The sequence below is a fragment of the Cynoglossus semilaevis genome, chromosome 18 (assembly GCF_000523025.1).
Source record: "Cynoglossus semilaevis isolate Cse_v1.0 chromosome 18, Cse_v1.0, whole genome shotgun sequence".
In the NCBI taxonomy this organism is placed as follows: domain Eukaryota; kingdom Metazoa; phylum Chordata; class Actinopteri; order Pleuronectiformes; family Cynoglossidae; genus Cynoglossus; species Cynoglossus semilaevis.
The window spans coordinates 10,408,750-10,427,892 of record NC_024324.1 but is presented as its reverse complement, the minus strand read 5'-3'; the positions used below and the strand labels follow the sequence as shown (position 1 = coordinate 10,427,892).

At 43.4% G+C, this 19,143-nt stretch overlaps 1 protein-coding gene and 1 long non-coding RNA gene across 2 annotated transcripts in view; both read left to right on the top strand.

The window, feature by feature from the left end:
* The window catches only part of znf704 (zinc finger protein 704), a 47,826-nt gene extending 28,928 nt beyond the window's left edge, over positions 1-18,898 (top strand). Inside the window, 11 exon segments of the mRNA XM_025065064.1 lie at positions 6,849-6,952; positions 8,418-8,695; positions 10,174-10,274; positions 10,389-10,514; positions 10,516-10,727; positions 12,200-12,477; positions 13,990-14,090; positions 14,205-14,499; positions 15,270-15,404; positions 15,512-15,603; positions 16,142-18,898. Coding sequence (XP_024920832.1) covers positions 6,849-6,952; positions 8,418-8,695; positions 10,174-10,274; positions 10,389-10,514; positions 10,516-10,727; positions 12,200-12,477; positions 13,990-14,090; positions 14,205-14,499; positions 15,270-15,404; positions 15,512-15,603; positions 16,142-16,256 — 1,837 coding nt within the window. The 3' untranslated portion in view covers positions 16,257-18,898.
* Positions 12,484-13,275, top strand: LOC112488508 (uncharacterized). The gene is made up of 2 exons (XR_003052627.1): positions 12,484-12,836; positions 12,874-13,275. It is a non-coding gene; the product is annotated as an uncharacterized LOC112488508 (long non-coding RNA).
* Positions 18,899-19,143: the final 245 nt, after the last annotated feature.

The window sequence follows — 19,143 nt, the reverse complement described above, 5'->3', positions numbered from 1 at the left end:
AACACTCTTGATGTTGTCCTTGTTGCCTTCACTTGCATTAACTAATAGAAGTGTATTTTCTGAGGCTCTTTTTGAAGTTTGTTTTTTATACCTGCAAAACAACGAGAACTTGAAATAACTTGAAATAACTTGATTCTTTTTGCTTCTGCCATTGAAGATGTATTATTGTGTGAATGAGGTTTTGTTACTTTGAGGAGTGATGTTCACAGCTTGAATCTCACTCTAGCTTTTACAGAGTTTTCTAGAGTTGGCAACCAGTAATTTTTTTTACTCATAATAAAAGTAAACAAGCAGTCTTTTGATAACTGTGGGGCTTTCTTGCTAACAGCAGACAAACATGCCAACTGGTCAAATCAGTCTTGTAAAGTTTTTTTGTATGCAGAGACATTACACGTTGGCAACTGCATGGTGGAAACCCCATTTTAGATCTGCAGAGCTACGAATCATTCACAGAGAGCATTAAAGAAAAACTTTGATTAAAGACAGAATGGCTGCTGGTTTTGAGATCGTCAGAGTCATTACAGCAGTTGGCTATTAATTAGTATGTCAAGAGAGACAAATATAGTTAATGGTTTAACTGAAGGAGGAAAGTAAATCTGTCAGCTTAAAATAAAGGTGATGGAGATTACAAACAACAGATGACTGTGGTAAAGTCAGAGCATATATAAACAGTCTTCCTGCAGCAGCGGGACAGTCATGCAACGCAGGAAAGGTTTTGACAGAAATAGGCCTGTCGTGGGCATCTGTCTTAGGCTGAGGACTGTCAAGTTGGAGCTTCGCAGCCTGAGGCAGCTGCTGGTCATGTTTTTGGATCACTTCATAGATATTAGAAGGATGTCTCTATAGTCCATGGTTTTCATCCACCAGCAACAAGTGAACATGTTTGGAGTCTCTTAAACATTAGAATTCATTTATTACTGCACTTCTGTTATGAAAGATATTTTAGTTCAACAGATGCAGTCACAATAAAACTGTTCAGTCACAGTCATACCTGGGATGCACCAATACCCATGCATGAGCTATACACTGGTCAGTTGATTTTAGTACTGTAGGTCGACAATATCAGCAAATTGGAGGTATTTTAACAACAGGGACAAAGACCGGATCAAGACTTTTCTATTGAAAGGCACTATTGTAGTCAAAGCTGGTAGTGTCGCCTCTGCAAAAAATGTAATAGATTTATCTGTTTGTATTTCATTTCATTGACTGAGGGGTTATTGACTCGGAGGGGGAGACAGTGGTGTGTTGTTAGGTTGTGTTATGTTACATAAGTCCTGGCAGCCCTTCAAAGACATGGTCCAAAATCAGACGCTGTGTATTTTCAGTATTATCAAGTTTCCACTCGATATGCTATGATATAGACTTGGACAGTAAAGTCTTAAAGATTCCCGGTCCAAAAGTTTTATCAGTTTTCCTTTTTTTTTTATTGTTGCGGATCCTTTCACCCCAGTGATTTTAAATACTTGTAATCTGGGTTCCTCCAAGTGGGGCATAAATCTTAAATCTTTCATCTGGAGCTTGTGTTGTTGTAGTAACTCAAACCTGCTCCTTTAAATCTCTCCGCTGTGATCAATTGTTAGTGTATTACCTTTAAATGAGGGTATTTTGACATGTTTAAGAAAAGCGTGGTGATTTCTCAGTGTCTCTGTTCCTGGGATGTCAGTAGAAATACTGGGCTACTGTTGTTCTGGAGGCTCCAGTTACAGTGACTAAGACGTGGGTTTGGCACTGCTGCTCTAAGAGCTGACACAGAGTCAGTGTGAAGCTAATGATGCTCGTGGCTCCTGTTTCAGAGAGCTGGCAGTCAGGCCGGTGCATATGTTGTTATGGTTAGAGAGATGACTCGGTCCTCTGACCACAAATACTGTACGTCTGCACTGGTGTGTGTCTGTTTGTTGTCCAACAGATGCCTGGCCCTGAGGTGGTGAATATGGGGTAGGTTTGTATGCACACTTTTAGATGGAAGTTTAAAAGACTTAGAATTGTGTTCCATCTAAACATCTGCTCTTTGTTTTGACTTAGGAAGTTGACATCATCACAGAGAGGAAATGGTTTACAAATCTGAAGCTGTCAATGGAAAACCCAACAGTTGTGTGGTGTGTGAAATTATTGTAATGGGATAGTAGTGTGTTCAATTGACTGTGAAGAAACTCACGGAAAATGACGGCTAACATTTTAGCCTTTAAGGCTTTAGATGGAAGAATTGCTGGATGGAACCCTGCTGGTGTAGCACCGACAGCCGTGGTTCTACTCAGATATGACAGTTGACCCTGAGGTAAAAGTATTTATTTTCAAAATACCCCTTTATGTGCTGTAAAGCCCTAATGCATCCATAAAAGCAGAGCTTTCTTTTCACCATGTGCTTGACTTTAAAAGCTGCTGCTGCTGCTGCTGCCAGAGCCCCACATGCAGTACATGCAGTACATGCAGTACATGCAGTACATGCAGTACATGCAGTACATGCAGTACATGCAGTACATGCAGTACATGCAGTACATGCAGTACATGCAGTACATGCAGTACATGCAGTACATGCAGTACATGCAGTACTTCCTTCATGTGTACTACAGGTGCAGCCACAGTTCTGAGCACAGGAAATTAAATAGGCCCAACACAAAGCTCAGGCATGTTCTTTTCAACGTGTGTCAGGATTTATATAAAGACTGGTATTTTTTATGATTATTTCATAAAAAATGTGTGTTTTCCAATAACAAGACTGGTATTTTTTATGATTATTTCAGAGACGTGTGTGTTTTCCAATAAGTGTTATCTGTGGGAGCTGGAATGAAGCTCAGGAGCAGGTGAAGGAAAACATTCTTGTGTTTCCTCCTCTTATTCACATCTGCCAATCAAGAGCTGTGACCTTCATGCATGTTAGTCCCATGTCATATGCACAGTCCTTTTGTGGTGTTTATTTCATATGTGTGTGTGTGTGTGTGTGTGTGTGTTTGTGTGTGACCGTGGGAGGAAGAGATAGATCAGATAAGCACATGGCTGGAGAGGAGCTCTCTGATTTATAGGAGCTTATTGGGCAGGAAATAGGCGTCATAGTCCAATGGCTGTAATAAACCAGTAGACCTCGGTGCACCGCCCAGCATCAAAAAGACAGGCCAAACAAAACACACACACACACACACACATATTACGACACAGCTGCTCACACACACAGACTTCCTTGCCCGCTCACTTTGCTCATGAAGAAACAAACACTGAAGGATCTCAAAGTGTAGGAGGGAAAGTGAGCAAAGCCCAGAGAGTGAGAGTCAAAGAGGGTTTGGAGAGTCCAGCAGGAGTGAAGGGAGGAAGAGGAGAGAGAGGGACGCAGGAGCGAAGGAGCGGGGGAGTGACGGGTGTGCTTGGTAGCGCTGGTCTCTGTGTTTCAGGGGAATTCCTGTAACACACCACACCTCCTGGCTTCCTTCATTAGATCAGATTGATAGTTTGTGGGGTGACACACTTGTACAGACGACCAGGCTCTGTGCTTGTTTGTGTGTGTGCAGCCTGACCTTGGCCTAGTTTATTTTGAAGGAGTTTGACAAAGATTTTTTTTTATCTTTTTTTATTTTTTTAGGAAGGCATATTTTTGAGCAGGCAACAATGTGACCTGGGTTACACTTATTGACTCTAGACTAAGAAAGAGTCTCAGAGGTAAGACTTTCAAGGTGAACTCTCATCTTTAATCTTCAGGTCACTGCAAAGTAAAAGAGCAAAAATCTTCATTAAAACTTGTGATTGTAATGTATAAACAGGATACTGAGTATCAGATAGTTTTAACATATGGGATGAGGAGAAGTACAGACACTTGTATATAGATATAGTCTGTAATATCTGCTGCTCTTTGGTTTTTCCTTTCTCCCCTGCAGATGGTGCTGTAAAGTCAGCATGAATTCCATGTGCCATGAGCAGAGTGTTGCTCTTGTATGATCATAATTCATTATTGACTAACTAGTAACCATTACCCGTAGCAGGAAAGGTTGCAAAAGAAACAGTTAAAAAAGACAATGTTAAAAAATGACACTTTATTGGTCCTGTCTACCTGTTAAATTAAGGTGACTGAGGCGACGTGAACTCTTCTCATTGTCCCTTCATCCACTGCCTGTGTTTTGCTTGAAACTAGACACTGCCCACCTGTACGCACACACTAACACACCAGACACAGGAAGAGAGAGTTGTCGGCCTACGTTCTCATTTTAGCACGACGTCCGTCTGCTTTGCGCAATTCACCCGAGAATCCTGAAATAATGAGTTTGCACATCTTTCCAGGAAGGTACAAGTTTTGGCGCACATGCACACCCACGCACGGCACACACACACATGCACACACAAGCCAGTGGCATGTTGGCAATCAGCCACCTCTCCACTGAGCTCATCAAACAGGGAGCTATTGTTTTACTCCTGCTCCACACCCTCATGAGGTGAATTCCAACTCCTCACTGCGTCTAATTTTAACTGACTCTGATTTCAACACGCTTCTCTGAATTCGGGTTCGATAGAATATTTCTTTGTTTAATGATTGACACAGTAACTGGCCTGTGGCTGATAAGGCCTGATCAACGATAGGAACATGTCAAGTTCCCCTTTTTTGTGCAGTTGGCATTTTTTCCGTGTGTCTGTGTCACTTCGTCCCTCCATGTGACTCGAAGGTGACACTGTGTACAGTCCTGGAGGATAAACACAAATGGAACATGTGCTTCCCGAAACACAGACATGTTAGGTCCGCCTAACATTTGAATCTTGGTGCTTTACCTAAAATAATTATCCCCTAAATGAGTGAACAACCGGTGATGCTACATTCCTCATGTACAGACAATGAAATTAGCATTAACTGGTTAGCATTACTTCGGTGGAAACACATTTGGGTTCATTAGAAGTATTGTTCTCGTGTTGCATTAATCCACACAGTGAACCTTTTTAGCTTGCTTGCTAACAGCAAACATGTCAGTGTAAAGACAGTAAAAATGAACAGAACTGATCGGTTTTCTGAAGTTAATAGTCCAAAGTTGTAAATGATGATCTCAGGGATTGTTAGTCTTTTATCTCTTATACCATTTGTCCACCAGGTGGGGTTGTCCTGCGAATGTCTGTCTATTCTGTAGTGTAGCATCAGCTTCATTTGGCTCCTCCTCTCCTCCAGTGAACGTAGCCTCAGGGGTGAGTGCTGAGGGGTAATTGTTTGCACATAAGTAAAGTGAGAATAATAAACAGCAAAACATAGACCGGCTCGTCCATCAGACTTCACGTGTCAGTCCAAACACCGTGGCTCTCTGGCCAACACACACACATCACATGTGTCCTCCATGTGTGTTTATTAAAGTCATAATTAGCACCTGGACAGAAATGAAGTCTGACACATGTAATGACAAATTAGATTTGATAAATTCCCACCTTTATTTTCTCTCCGTCTCTTCGTTTCATGCGTCAAAGCCTAATTATTGTTGCACCAGATGTGTTTTTCCCTGATTTGCTATTTTATACTTCAAGATTAATAAAGCACTTGGTAATTACTGTCTGTCACTGTTGCCATGGAGACAATATCTACAGTCACATGACGGCCCCCCAAGGTGACCAGGAAGTGGTTTTTATGGCGGGTGGGGGGTTACAGGGCAGTTATGTGCGTGCAGCAGCTTGCCTCCTGATTTATGTGGAGCCCCTAATGACATCATATTCAACAGTGGAAAGGGCAATAAATTAGACATCAGCTAATGGTGGACTGAGCTCTCACTTTGTTAGCTAACACTCTTCATCTTTGTCCTCCTCATCTCAGTCAGTGCAGGTGTTTTAACCGCTATACTTGTTATTGTTTATTATGTGATCATGAGGGCTTTACACTAGCGTTCCATTAGGTGGCGCTGTTATCACAGTTTAATTTTGGTCTTGTGTTCTGTCACTGCATCATCGATGGGTTTTTTGTTTGTTTTTTTTTAACTGGATTGCTGATCTTTAGTGTTGTTTCCAACACCTCCATCACAGGTTTCTGTGTGTGCTGTGATAATAAAGTGACCTTTTTTTTCAGTAGCATCAACAGTTTGGCGCCCGTTCACCAATTAGAATGATTTTTTTTAAACCATCTATTTGATCGTATGGCTGTATGTCATGTCTGTTACAGATTTTATCGTTAGAGAGAACACACACACACACACCCATACGCAGCGTGTTGATAATGACAGGCATGCACAGTAGGTGTACTGTCAGTATTAAAGCTATTGACGTGTCTTTGATCACTGGGTCGGTCCGGGTCTCTGAGGAATACATGTGAGCGGATTAGGACGCTTCTGCTTTTGTGTGCACCAATTAGAAGAGACAAATTCTCATGTTGTGTGTGTGTGTGTGTGTGTGTGTGTGTGTGGTTACAGTGTGTCATATGGATTGGCACACCGCTGCTGTGTGAGCTGGTGTTAATAATACAGTCTTTATACTGTAGAGCAGACAGACGACACACATCTGTCTATTCAGTTGGATTGGTTTGAGTTATTTATTTTAAGTTTAGTTAAACTGTTAAAATGTAATTTTCTGGACATTTTCAATCTGCTCCGATAAAAATCTTCTACCATGGTTTTGACTGAGTTCATGTTTTTACACAGATAAAATACAAACAAAAACCTATATAAAGGATTAACTTCTAGCTGAAAGGAAACTGTCGCTGCAGCTAAAGCACTCGTACACGGGCGGTTGTGACCTGTTGAGCACAGTGGCTCGTCCACAGCCCAGAACAGCTGTGGTTGGATGTTTTATATGTGTTTGTCTGTGGTTGGATGTTTTTTGGTTGGTTTTTTTGGGGGGGGTTTTTTGGACATTGTGAGGAAATACAGTCTGTCTGAACAAATGTGTTCTTGGATGTTTCTCTACAGACGGTCAGAGGATGAGGTGGACATGGACAAGGTGACAGCTGCCATGGTCTTGACCAGCCTCTCCACCAGCCCACTTGTCAGGAGTCCTCCTGTCAAAGTCACCGGTGAGTGTCGTAACTGTTCAAATGCTGATTTTTCTGTACGGGTTTTAGGCTAATTAATGGTTAATGCTCCACATGTGGACGTTCATCTTCAGACTTCCACATATGACTGGTTCATGTAAAAACTGAACAAAAAGAAAATGAGCAGCTCAGCCTCAGCCACTCATTTGTCTGCTGGGTTACACACAGACTTCCAGTGCCTCGTGGGAATTACCTTGTGAATGTACCTGAAAGCTTTGGCTGAAAAAAAACTGCTGCCACCTGCTGTGCTGCAGGAAGCCGTCAAAAGGCACAGTCTGGATTTTTGCCACACATCTCTGTGGTGGAAATCCACAGTGGGCCGCTGCTGCAATCGCATGCAACCTCTCAGACAGTCTGTGCAACCCAACGGCTGCCCTTTCCAGCTGGCGAGTCCGACCACCACACACGTGTTATTAGAGTCACACATCCTCCAGTGGTCAGATGTTAAATGAGCATAGTGCACTCATGAACACCTGTGCTGCATCGACGTCTGTGGTCATTTAGTCACTCAGGTGATAAATATTACAATCATATTGTGTACAAGTTATTAGTTTGAACACCACACAATAAAGCTGTGACTTCATTAAAGGACTGCAGTTCATGCTACGTAGGACGATCCACATTTATTCAGTAAATATTAGTTCATGACTTTTCAGCTGGGTTTTTTAATTCAACACTGTGAAAAGTAAAGTCTTAGTTGAAACAAACCAACAAACTTCATCAAAATAGATTATAGATTTTTGAAAATAACAAAAAGAAGAAACCAAACCAGCTGCTTTGACTGAAGCATCTGCTATTGTGTTGCACATCCCATAATATCTGAGTGTATTCAGAGTAAATGAACTTAGACTAGTTTGAAGCTTGATATAAAGATTCATGTTATAATTCACATTCACATTTTTCACCATTGAACTGTGATAACTCAGCTGTCGTCAGGTTAAAAATGTTTTACTTTTGTCAGTCACGGAGCACGACAGCCATCAGCTGTTTCCTGGTTGTTAGTGAGATGCTTCCTGTCTTATGTAAGAACACACCCCACCGAGGGGAAGTCCCTCTCAACAAACTGTGTCTGCGTCGTTCTCTCCCTGGTCTGTGCAAAGTGCGAATCAGTGGCTTTCTGGTCTTGAACAGAAACATATCGTTGATCTAAGAAAAACAAGACCTTGGAGATGTGTCTGTGGAAACACAGGGCAGGAAAAGTAGCCCTTCCTTTCCTTGTACATCTGTCAGCAGCAGCGCTGTCAGACTCTTTTGTGTGAGGGACAAAAAGACTCTTTATGAATAGGTCCTGCTCTCCTAACACAGACACATTTAGCTGTGGTTGACACACACACACATATATATATATAACTGAATGTCTGAGTGGAACCTCATCTGAATTAAAGCCTTTGGATCAAACTTAAATCTAAATCTGTTTTGGCCTCCTTTCATCTCTGTTTCCCCTCAGAGGGTCTCAGTGGTTCATGGAAGGACAATGGTTCTGCAGGACCTTTCACTCCGTCCAGCAACAGTTCATCTGGAGGTTACTGGAGCTGGTCTGCCCCCAGCGACCAGTCCAACCCTTCCACTCCGTCCCCGCCGCTCTCCGCCGACAGCTTCAAACCTTTCAAGGTTCCCAGCATAGGGGGCGTGGGCCCCGGTCCCGCAGGCCCTGAGGATCCCAGCCTGGAAGACCAGGACGGCAGCAGCCTGCTGTTTGACGAGCCCATCCCTCGCAAGCGCAAGGTACGTGACATGTCGTCCTCAAAATAATTGATTTTCTTTTCTTTTTTTTTCTTTTCTTTTTGTAAAAAGAACAAATTTAGTTTTATTACTCATCTTTTTGGTTTTTAGCCTAGGTTATTATTTTATTATAATTATTTTTTTGTTCCTCTCGATCCGTCTGTGTGAGTGACCTCCTCAGACATCTGCCCCTCATAATTACCCCTGGGCCATTCCATGCAACCATTGTAATGATTTTAATATCCGTTAACGGCAAACATAAAGATCCTGTTGGCTGTGAAGGCTCTGGCAAAAACTCAATAACAGGTGAGCCCTGCATCAGCACATGGAGCTGTGATAATTAGGAAATCATCACTGAGGAGGTGAAGGAGGTGAAGGAGGAACAAAAATAGAAAATGGACAGTGGCTGAAGACAAAAGAGCTGCTGTGGACGCTTTGATATTGATGTCGTCATTTGCATACACACACACACACAAACACACTCTCTCTCTTCATATACAGTAATGAATATAAACAATGCCACAGATCCACATGAAATTACCTCCTTTGCTCCTTCACATCTCTCACAACCAGACCATACCAAGAGGAGCTCCCTATTTAATTAGCTGTGAATGCCTCTTTAAAGGGAACACACACACACACACACCATAACTGGCTGAACCTCACACACACACACAAAATATGCTTTTGTCACCCAAAGACAAAAACAATGCTCAGAAGGTGGATGATTGTTTTCTGAGTCCGGTTTGGCATGAAACAAGGGAAATTAAAATAAATTAAAAAAAAATAAAAACCTTGTCTAAATGAATTCAGATCCCTCAACCATACGTTGACGTTGATTGATGGCTGAAGGAGAACATGTGTGATGGAGCTCAGAGGAGGGCAGAGGAGAAGGAGCAGATGATGGAGGAAGCTCCCAGACCTGCTCCCTCCAGTGTTCCCTCTCTCCAGGAGACCCAGGGTGTAATTACAGCAGACAGATAAAAGATCCAGAAACATCCGCAGCTCACAGCCAGAGACAAATGTGCTGCTGTTTGTCTTGGTCTCTGCTTGGCCAAAAGTGTTTCCAAAACAGCATCATAGTGAAACTCCCTCAGCTTTGGTAGTTTTGGTTTGTAAATCTACTGTTTAATGACTGGACTGAAGAAAATATAGTTTGATCTGGAGGTGGACTTGTTTGATGGTGGGTAGAAGGTTCACTGAAGGAGGTGACTCAACAGTAGGTCTGGTCCATTGAGTCCATTTAGATTTCAGAACAAGTCTTTGCCTTGACATGTTTCCCTGGGGACATGACTTGGAGCCAAATCAAATTTATTTTTTACAGAACCTTTGGTGCTTTCCTGTTGGGGGAGTCATGTCATTTCCTCTCAAACCCGTTGATCCGACTGAGATTTGTCACTCCAGTGACCTGGAGTGAGACCTACATAGTACCTCCTGCACTTGTCCTGACAGCACTGTCTTTTTCTCCGTTTTTCCTGCAGAACTCCATGAAGGTGATGTTCAAGTGCCTGTGGAAGAACTGCGGCAAGATGCTGAGCACTGCTGCGGGAATCCAGAGACACATCCGCACCATCCACCTGGGGTAAGACCATAAACATGTCTGCCCACCTGAGGGCGGTCTTCAACCTTGAAGACCAAAGCCACAGGTTTTCTTCCACCCTCACAACAATGTCCCCTTCACTGAACTGACCAACAGACGCAGCTACGACTCCGACTGCAGCGACGGCGAGGAGGACTTCTACTACACAGAGATCAAGCTCAACACGGACTCGGTGGCCGACGGCCTCAGCAGCCTGTCACCCGTGTCTCCCACTGTCTTACTTGTCTGTGGTTGGATGTTTTTTGGTTGGTTTTTTTGGGGGGGGTTTTTTGGACATTGTGAGGAAATACAGTCTGTCTGAACAAATGTGTTCTTGGATGTTTCTCTACAGACGGTCAGAGGATGAGGTGGACATGGACAAGGTGACAGCTGCCATGGTCTTGACCAGCCTCTCCACCAGCCCACTTGTCAGGAGTCCTCCTGTCAAAGTCACCGGTGAGTGTCGTAACTGTTCAAATGCTGATTTTTCTGTACGGGTTTTAGGCTAATTAATGGTTAATGCTCCACATGTGGACGTTCATCTTCAGACTTCCACATATGACTGGTTCATGTAAAAACTGAACAAAAAGAAAATGAGCAGCTCAGCCTCAGCCACTCATTTGTCTGCTGGGTTACACACAGACTCCTCAGTGCCTCGTGGGAATTACCTTGTGAATGTACCTGAAAGCTTTGGCTGAAAAAAAACTGCTGCCACCTGCTGTGCTGCAGGAAGCCGTCAAAAGGCACAGTCTGGATTTTTGCCACACATCTCTGTGGTGGAAATCCACAGTGGGCCGCTGCTGCAATCGCATGCAACCTCTCAGACGGTCTGTGCAACCCAACGGCTGCCCTTTCCAGCTGGCGAGTCCGACCACCACACACGTGTTATTAGAGTCACACATCCTCCAGTGGTCAGATGTTAAATGAGCATAGTGCACTCATGAACACCTGTGCTGCATCGACGTCTGTGGTCATTTAGTCACTCAGGTGATAAATATTACAATCATATTGTGTACAAGTTATTAGTTTGAACACCACACAATAAAGCTGTGACTTCATTAAAGGACTGCAGTTCATGCTACGTAGGACAATCCACATTTATTCAGTAAATATTAGTTCATGACTTTTCAGCTGGGTTTTTTAATTCAACACTGTGAAAAGTAAAGTCTTAGTTGAAACAAACCAACAAACTTCATCAAAATAGATTATAGATTTTTGAAAATAACAAAAAGAAGAAACCAAACCAGCTGCTTTGACTGAAGCATCTGCTATTGTGTTGCACATCCCATAATATCTGAGTGTATTCAGAGTAAATGAACTTAGACTAGTTTGAAGCTTGATATAAAGATTCATGTTATAATTCACATTCACATTTTTCACCATTGAACTGTGATAACTCAGCTGTCGTCAGGTTAAAAATGTTTTACTTTTGTCAGTCACGGAGCACGACAGCCATCAGCTGTTTCCTGGTTGTTAGTGAGATGCTTCCTGTCTTATGTAAGAACACACCCCACCGAGGGGAAGTCCCTCTCAACAAACTGTGTCTGCGTCGTTCTCTCCCTGGTCTGTGCAAAGTGCGAATCAGTGGCTTTCTGGTCTTGAACAGAAACATATCGTTGATCTAAGAAAAACAAGACCTTGGAGATGTGTCTGTGGAAACACAGGGCAGGAAAAGTAGCCCTTCCTTTCCTTGTACATCTGTCAGCAGCAGCGCTGTCAGACTCTTTTGTGTGAGGGACAAAAAGACTCTTTATGAATAGGTCCTGCTCTCCTAACACAGACACATTTAGCTGTGGTTGACACACACACACACACACATATATATATATAACTGAATGTCTGAGTGGAACCTCATCTGAATTAAAGCCTTTGGATCAAACTTAAATCTAAATCTGTTTTGGCCTCCTTTCATCTCTGTTTCCCCTCAGAGGGTCTCAGTGGTTCATGGAAGGACAATGGTTCTGCAGGACCTTTCACTCCGTCCAGCAACAGTTCATCTGGAGGTTACTGGAGCTGGTCTGCCCCCAGCGACCAGTCCAACCCTTCCACTCCGTCCCCGCCGCTCTCCGCCGACAGCTTCAAACCTTTCAAGGTTCCCAGCATAGGGGGCGTGGGCCCCGGTCCCGCAGGCCCTGAGGATCCCAGCCTGGAAGACCAGGACGGCAGCAGCCTGCTGTTTGACGAGCCCATCCCTCGCAAGCGCAAGGTACGTGACATGTCGTCCTCAAAATAATTGATTTTCTTTTCTTTTTTTTTCTTTTCTTTTTGTAAAAAGAACAAATTTAGTTTTATTACTCATCTTTTTGGTTTTTAGCCTAGGTTATTATTTTATTATAATTATTTTTTTGTTCCTCTCGATCCGTCTGTGTGAGTGACCTCCTCAGACATCTGCCCCTCATAATTACCCCTGGGCCATTCCATGCAACCATTGTAATGATTTTAATATCCGTTAACGGCAAACATAAAGATCCTGTTGGCTGTGAAGGCTCTGGCAAAAACTCAATAACAGGTGAGCCCTGCATCAGCACATGGAGCTGTGATAATTAGGAAATCATCACTGAGGAGGTGAAGGAGGTGAAGGAGGGAGGCACCAGGGAAGGAGGTGAAGGAGGTGAAGGAGGAACAAAAATAGAAAATGGACAGTGGCTGAAGACAAAAGAGCTGCTGTGGACGCTTTGATATTGATGTCGTCATTTGCATACACACACACACACAAACACTCTCTCTCTTCATATACAGTAATGAATATAAACAATGCCACAGATCCACATGAAATTACCTCCTTTGCTCCTTCACATCTCTCACAACCAGACCATACCAAGAGGAGCTCCCTATTTAATTAGCTGTGAATGCCTCTTTAAAGGGAACACACACACACACACACCATAACTGGCTGAACCTCACACACACACACAAAATATGCTTTTGTCACCCAAAGACAAAAACAATGCTCAGAAGGTGGATGATTGTTTTCTGAGTCCGGTTTGGCATGAAACAAGGGAAATTAAAATAAATTAAAAAAAATAAAAACCTTGTCTAAATGAATTCAGATCCCTCAACCATACGTTGACGTTGATTGATGGCTGAAGGAGAACATGTGTGATGGAGCTCAGAGGAGGGCAGAGGAGAAGGAGCAGATGATGGAGGAAGCTCCCAGACCTGCTCCCTCCAGTGTTCCCTCTCTCCAGGAGACCCAGGGTGTAATTACAGCAGACAGATAAAAGATCCAGAAACATCCGCAGCTCACAGCCAGAGACAAATGTGCTGCTGTTTGTCTTGGTCTCTGCTTGGCCAAAAGTGTTTCCAAAACAGCATCATAGTGAAACTCCCTCAGCTTTGGTAGTTTTGGTTTGTAAATCTACTGTTTAATGACTGGACTGAAGAAAATATAGTTTGATCTGGAGGTGGACTTGTTTGATGGTGGGTAGAAGGTTCACTGAAGGAGGTGACTCAACAGTAGGTCTGGTCCATTGAGTCCATTTAGATTTCAGAACAAGTCTTTGCCTTGACATGTTTCCCTGGGGACATGACTTGGAGCCAAATCAAATTTATTTTTTACAGAACCTTTGGTGCTTTCCTGTTGGGGGAGTCATGTCATTTCCTCTCAAACCCGTTGATCCGACTGAGATTTGTCACTCCAGTGACCTGGAGTGAGACCTACATAGTACCTCCTGCACTTGTCCTGACAGCACTGTCTTTTTCTCCGTTTTTCCTGCAGAACTCCATGAAGGTGATGTTCAAGTGCCTGTGGAAGAACTGCGGCAAGATGCTGAGCACTGCTGCGGGAATCCAGAGACACATCCGCACCATCCACCTGGGGTAAGACCATAAACATGTCTGCCCACCTGAGGGCGGTCTTCAACCTTGAAGACCAAAGCCACAGGTTTTCTTCCACCCTCACAACAATGTCCCCTTCACTGAACTGACCAACAGACGCAGCTACGACTCCGACTGCAGCGACGGCGAGGAGGACTTCTACTACACAGAGATCAAGCTCAACACGGACTCGGTGGCCGACGGCCTCAGCAGCCTGTCACCCGTGTCTCCCACTGTCTTACCCCGCCCTCCCCTCCCTCCCTCCCCCTTACCTCCTCCGGGCCATCTGCCAGACTCCCACAAGCCCCCGCCGTCCTCTGACACCAAGGAGCCCCACGCCGGCGGCACCACCCCGCTCAGCCGCTCGGCGCCCAGCGCCCTCTACCTCATCCACACGGATCATGCCTACCAGGTACCGTACAGACGTTCAGGTTACACACGCATATGACACAGCACGTGATCGATGAGTTAACGATACACACACCAGCGCTAAACATGGTCACGCACAAAATGCTGCCTGTTAGCCTGATAATGTGTCACAACGTGACTTCGCTGCTGTTAACAATATATCATTGATTTCAGACTAAAACCTGAGTTATATTGAAGTGTCTATTGTCAAACAGTCATGATATTTTTTCTCATATTTATCTGTGTTTATTCAAATATCTGTCATTCGTCCATCTTTCCTCCATTTAAGTCTTAACTCAAAGTGTTTTCACCAGGGAATTCCTCTAGGATTCTCAGAGAAATGTCTTTGGCACCAGGTCACAACCTGCTTCTACGGTTCTCTTTGGTTTCAAAAACTTGACATTTGCTTTGATTCAAAGATTGTTCATTGTTAAGAGTTCCAAATTTTAACATCTAAAACACAGACTTTTAGTCTTTTGAGACAACTGAAAGACGTGTCTTAACAGACACACATATATAACATCTGTCTTTCATATGTTTAACTAACCTTCATATCTTAACATTAACTTGATGTAGTTGTTAAAGAAAGTATGTTGAATGTTTCATTCATCTTTTTTTTCCCTCTTTGTTTTTTAATTAGCTGTGGAGTAAAGCCAGCTCTAAATAAAAACACCTGAAAAAGCACAGAAGGTTCCTTTAATCAGGCCTTTGATTGTGTTCTGGAGTAATAGCAGGAAGTTGTTCAAGTTCTGACCTCTTCACCTCTGCCCTCAGGCCACAGCACCAGTGTCCATCCCGTCCAGCAGCAGTAACTCCACAGCCTTGGGCTCCACCAGCTTCACCCCCACCAACAGCTCCGGCTTCAGTATCTCCTGGCAGTCTCCACCCGTCACTTTCACTGGGAACACGGTGATTGAATTCACTGATTATGTTCATTAAAAAAAGCGACATCTGCGTCGATGTGCTGTGTACTAATGGTGTCTCTGTGGACTCCTGTCCACCCTCCTGTCCCACAGGTGTCTCCCAGTAAAAGCCAGGGTTTTGGTGAACAGCGTTCTCAGATGATCGCCGTCCTCTCCTCTCCACCCAGAGCCACCACAGCTCTCAGGTACTGCATCAGTTCATAACGAAGCAGATATACAGTACCAACCTGATCTATAAGGATTCACCAGTACTGGCCTGATACTTCAGTCAAATACTTGGATTACAAATCTGTGCTGATGAATGACACGACACTCCCTCACAGATTTCCACTGAGACCAGCTGCTTGTTGCTCAGCCAGTGGTTTTCCTGTTTTTCTTTCTGCCGTTCAGCGTCTCAGTGTCCTCAGGCACAGTTTACCTGAGGACGAGGCGTAGCGCTAAACCAGCTAACGTCTCTTCTCAGTTCAACAGCACGGGGCCTTACAGCTGACCACGTCACTTTTTTGCTGTGTGTTCAGTGACACTGTGCTGAGACAGTGTTTTTACCTGACATGCACTGTCTGCTGTAAGAGCTCAGCCGGCTGTGGTAACTGAAGGGAAAGTTTACATTGTATTCACCTTTATTTTTAAAAGGCTATTTTCCTTTATTTCATTCTTAGTGTTTTAGATACATGAGTCCACCTGAAGAATTACGTTTAACTTTCTTGTCTCGTTCCCCTGCAGTCGTAAGGTTCGCGGCGAGGGCAAGAAGTGCCGTAAGGTGTACGGGATGGAGAACCGCGACATGTGGTGCACCGCCTGCCGCTGGAAGAAAGCCTGCCAGAGATTCACCGACTGAGCCGACCGCGAGCTCCACCGCAACGGCCTGCTACGCTAACCGGCTCTGCAGCCTTCTGCCACAGACAGAGGGCAGAGGTGTCACTTTGCATGCATTTGGTTTTCCTCAGCTAAAACAAAAAAAAAAGTCAACTGTCTTTCAAGCTCTGGCCCCGCCCCCTCCAACTCCCGTCACCCATTCCATCTGCGGAAACTTCCAGAGGACGACACACGGTCACCTTTTATAGTGCTGTCCAGGATTCCCAGCTCTGCCTCGCCATTTCCATAGTTCCCACTTTTGGGAATTGCCCAGTGCAGCTAAACAGTGTAAATTGTTGGGTTCAGTGTTGCATCTTTCTATGTTTTGTAAAAGTCCTGCTTTTTAAATGGGAAGTCTTGTCAGAGAAAGGGTCGAGAACAGAGCTTTCCTGTGTGTTTTGTCAAAAGGAGAAAAAAAACTCTTCTTCTTTTTTCTTTTTCAAATTGAGAAAAACCTTCTTTGCTGCAGTTTTTGAGAAACTTACCAAGAACGCACGGAGGTGAAGCTCACTCTTTCTGTTCTTCCTTCCTCGGTCGATGACATACATTTTTGAGGAGGTGGAGATTTATGGCCAAAATCACAGCGTCTCCTGGACTCCAACTTGTTCCTCGCCATCAACATCCACGGAGGAACTAACGGCAGTCCAGCCAATCGTTGGGTTCAAATGGAGATAAACTAGCTGAATGATCAATGCAACACAAACGTACAGTCAGGGAAAGACGACGGGCCGTACCAGCAGTTCATCGCCTACAAAACACACAGAGAAACCACACAGATATTTTCACCTAATCCTAACAGAAGACAGGAACTGTTTTTTTATCTCACTTTTTTTACTTGGTTGATTTGTTTTCTTTGGTTAATCAGGGATGTGATTCTGAAGAAAGCAAAAACCAGCAGCTAAATCCTGGGGGTTCTACTGTCAACAGCACTATCTCCAAGGCTTCTGTACACCTGGCAGACTTAGCAACCAAAATCTTCACCTATTTTTCTGTTGAATCTTGTCAAGGTGCCATGTAAACTGTTGTTGATGATGTGGTTATTCTTTTTGTTTAATTCTCTCTTCTTCTTCTTCTTCTTTTCTTTTTGGCGCTCCCAAGACTGTTCACCTGTTGATGGTTGAAAGAAAAACTGTGTTAAAAGAAAAAAAAAAGCTTCCTGGAAGCACTGGAAGCAGGAAGTTAACAGCATGAAAAAAGATGAGCATCTCTTAACACGTACGTAGAGACAAAGTGCTCTCCTCCTGTTCCTCCTCTGCCTCCTCCTCATCATTCACTCCTCCACAAAGGCAAAGAAAAACACTTTGTGTTTACCTGCATCAGAGCAGAGTCTGTTAAACGACAACAGGAGGAGGACGGAAAAACCAAAAGTGAGGCACCGGCACTGTATGTGTCAAACAGAGCACTTGCCTAAAAAAAACTCTGGAGTCACTTTTAGAGAGTCGGAAACACAAGTCTTCAAATATCTTCCACTCGACTCTCTCCATTTCTGTGTTGAGAAAAGGAAAAACAAAAATTAGAAAGAAAAAAAAATTCAGATAAGGGCAGTCTTCATCCCTCATTTTGAATCATTGTCACAGACAAAAACAAAATGTTGGGGCGGGGGTTGTCAAACGTTACTAGCACTTGATTCATTGTTTAAACGTGCACTGCACCTTTTCATTCACCCGGCAAATGCTTAGAGTGCTAGTGATCGGCAAACAAATGTTACTGAGGAGGTGAATGTGTTCTTTCTAAAAAAAAAAAAAAAAAAAAAATCCCCTGGCCTATTGTTTGGCTCACAGGCCGGAAACAAAAAGAAAATTTCACAGAAGCCAAATCGTTTACAGATGTTCACTCGGCACTGAGAGACGGACCAAGTGGAGTTTGTCACCAGGAGCTGCGATCTGATTCATTTTCCATGTCATGGAGTCGACCCTGCGTCCAACCAACAAACACAGAAGGTCTTTGTTGCAGCATCATGTGAAATTTAGTTTGAACACACACTGAAATCTCTACGGCAGACAGAATTATTTTCTTTTTACAGCAGAATTATTTGAATCCAACACCAGCTAATAAACTCACGCACACACACACACACACACACACTGACATACACACTCTCTCACACACACAGTTTAAGAATCTGTACTTCCGTAGCTCTGTTAAATTTGCTCTATAGTTTCACTTTATTTTTCATGTATATATGAACATGTGTCTTTCTTGTATTTCTCCCTCTCGTTCCCGACAGAGATGTGAGCTAATTGGCTGTGCTGCTTTGGCTAGGCTAAGCTAAGCTAAGCTAGGCTATGAGCTTCATGTTTACATTCACAACTTTGAAACAGGACAGCTTCCAGTCCCAGCCAGCATGTCTACATGGGACACAAACGAACCAAGTTGGGTTTTGATTGGAACTATGAAACGAATGCTGGCTGTGACTATGAAACTGTACAGTTGAACCTGTCAGACGACTAGTTTTTTGTTCTTTGTTTTTATTTCTCATTAAGGAATAGCCTTTAAGTCACGGTTTAAGAAAAAAAAGTTTCTTCTCCTCCTTCTTCTTCTGTGTCCTTACATCAATGTTTGCTTCAGAAATATTTAGAAGATCTACAAACTGATTTCCCATTGTATTATTATGTGAACGTATTATTGTTTGAGAAAAAGACAAATCTATATATACAGTACATAAGAGAAGAAACATGTTCAAAGCAAAAAAAAGAGATGTTGATTTGGCTGCTTTTATTTTTTTCATATATGTATATGGATCTACAGTATATACTTTATTGGTTTTGTTTTCATGTTCTGCTAAAGGAAGGTTTTTGTTGGTAGAATTGTTTTTGAATGTGAGCGAGAATCTAAAGGACATAGTGGTGCAGAAGTCTTCAGCCCCCCTT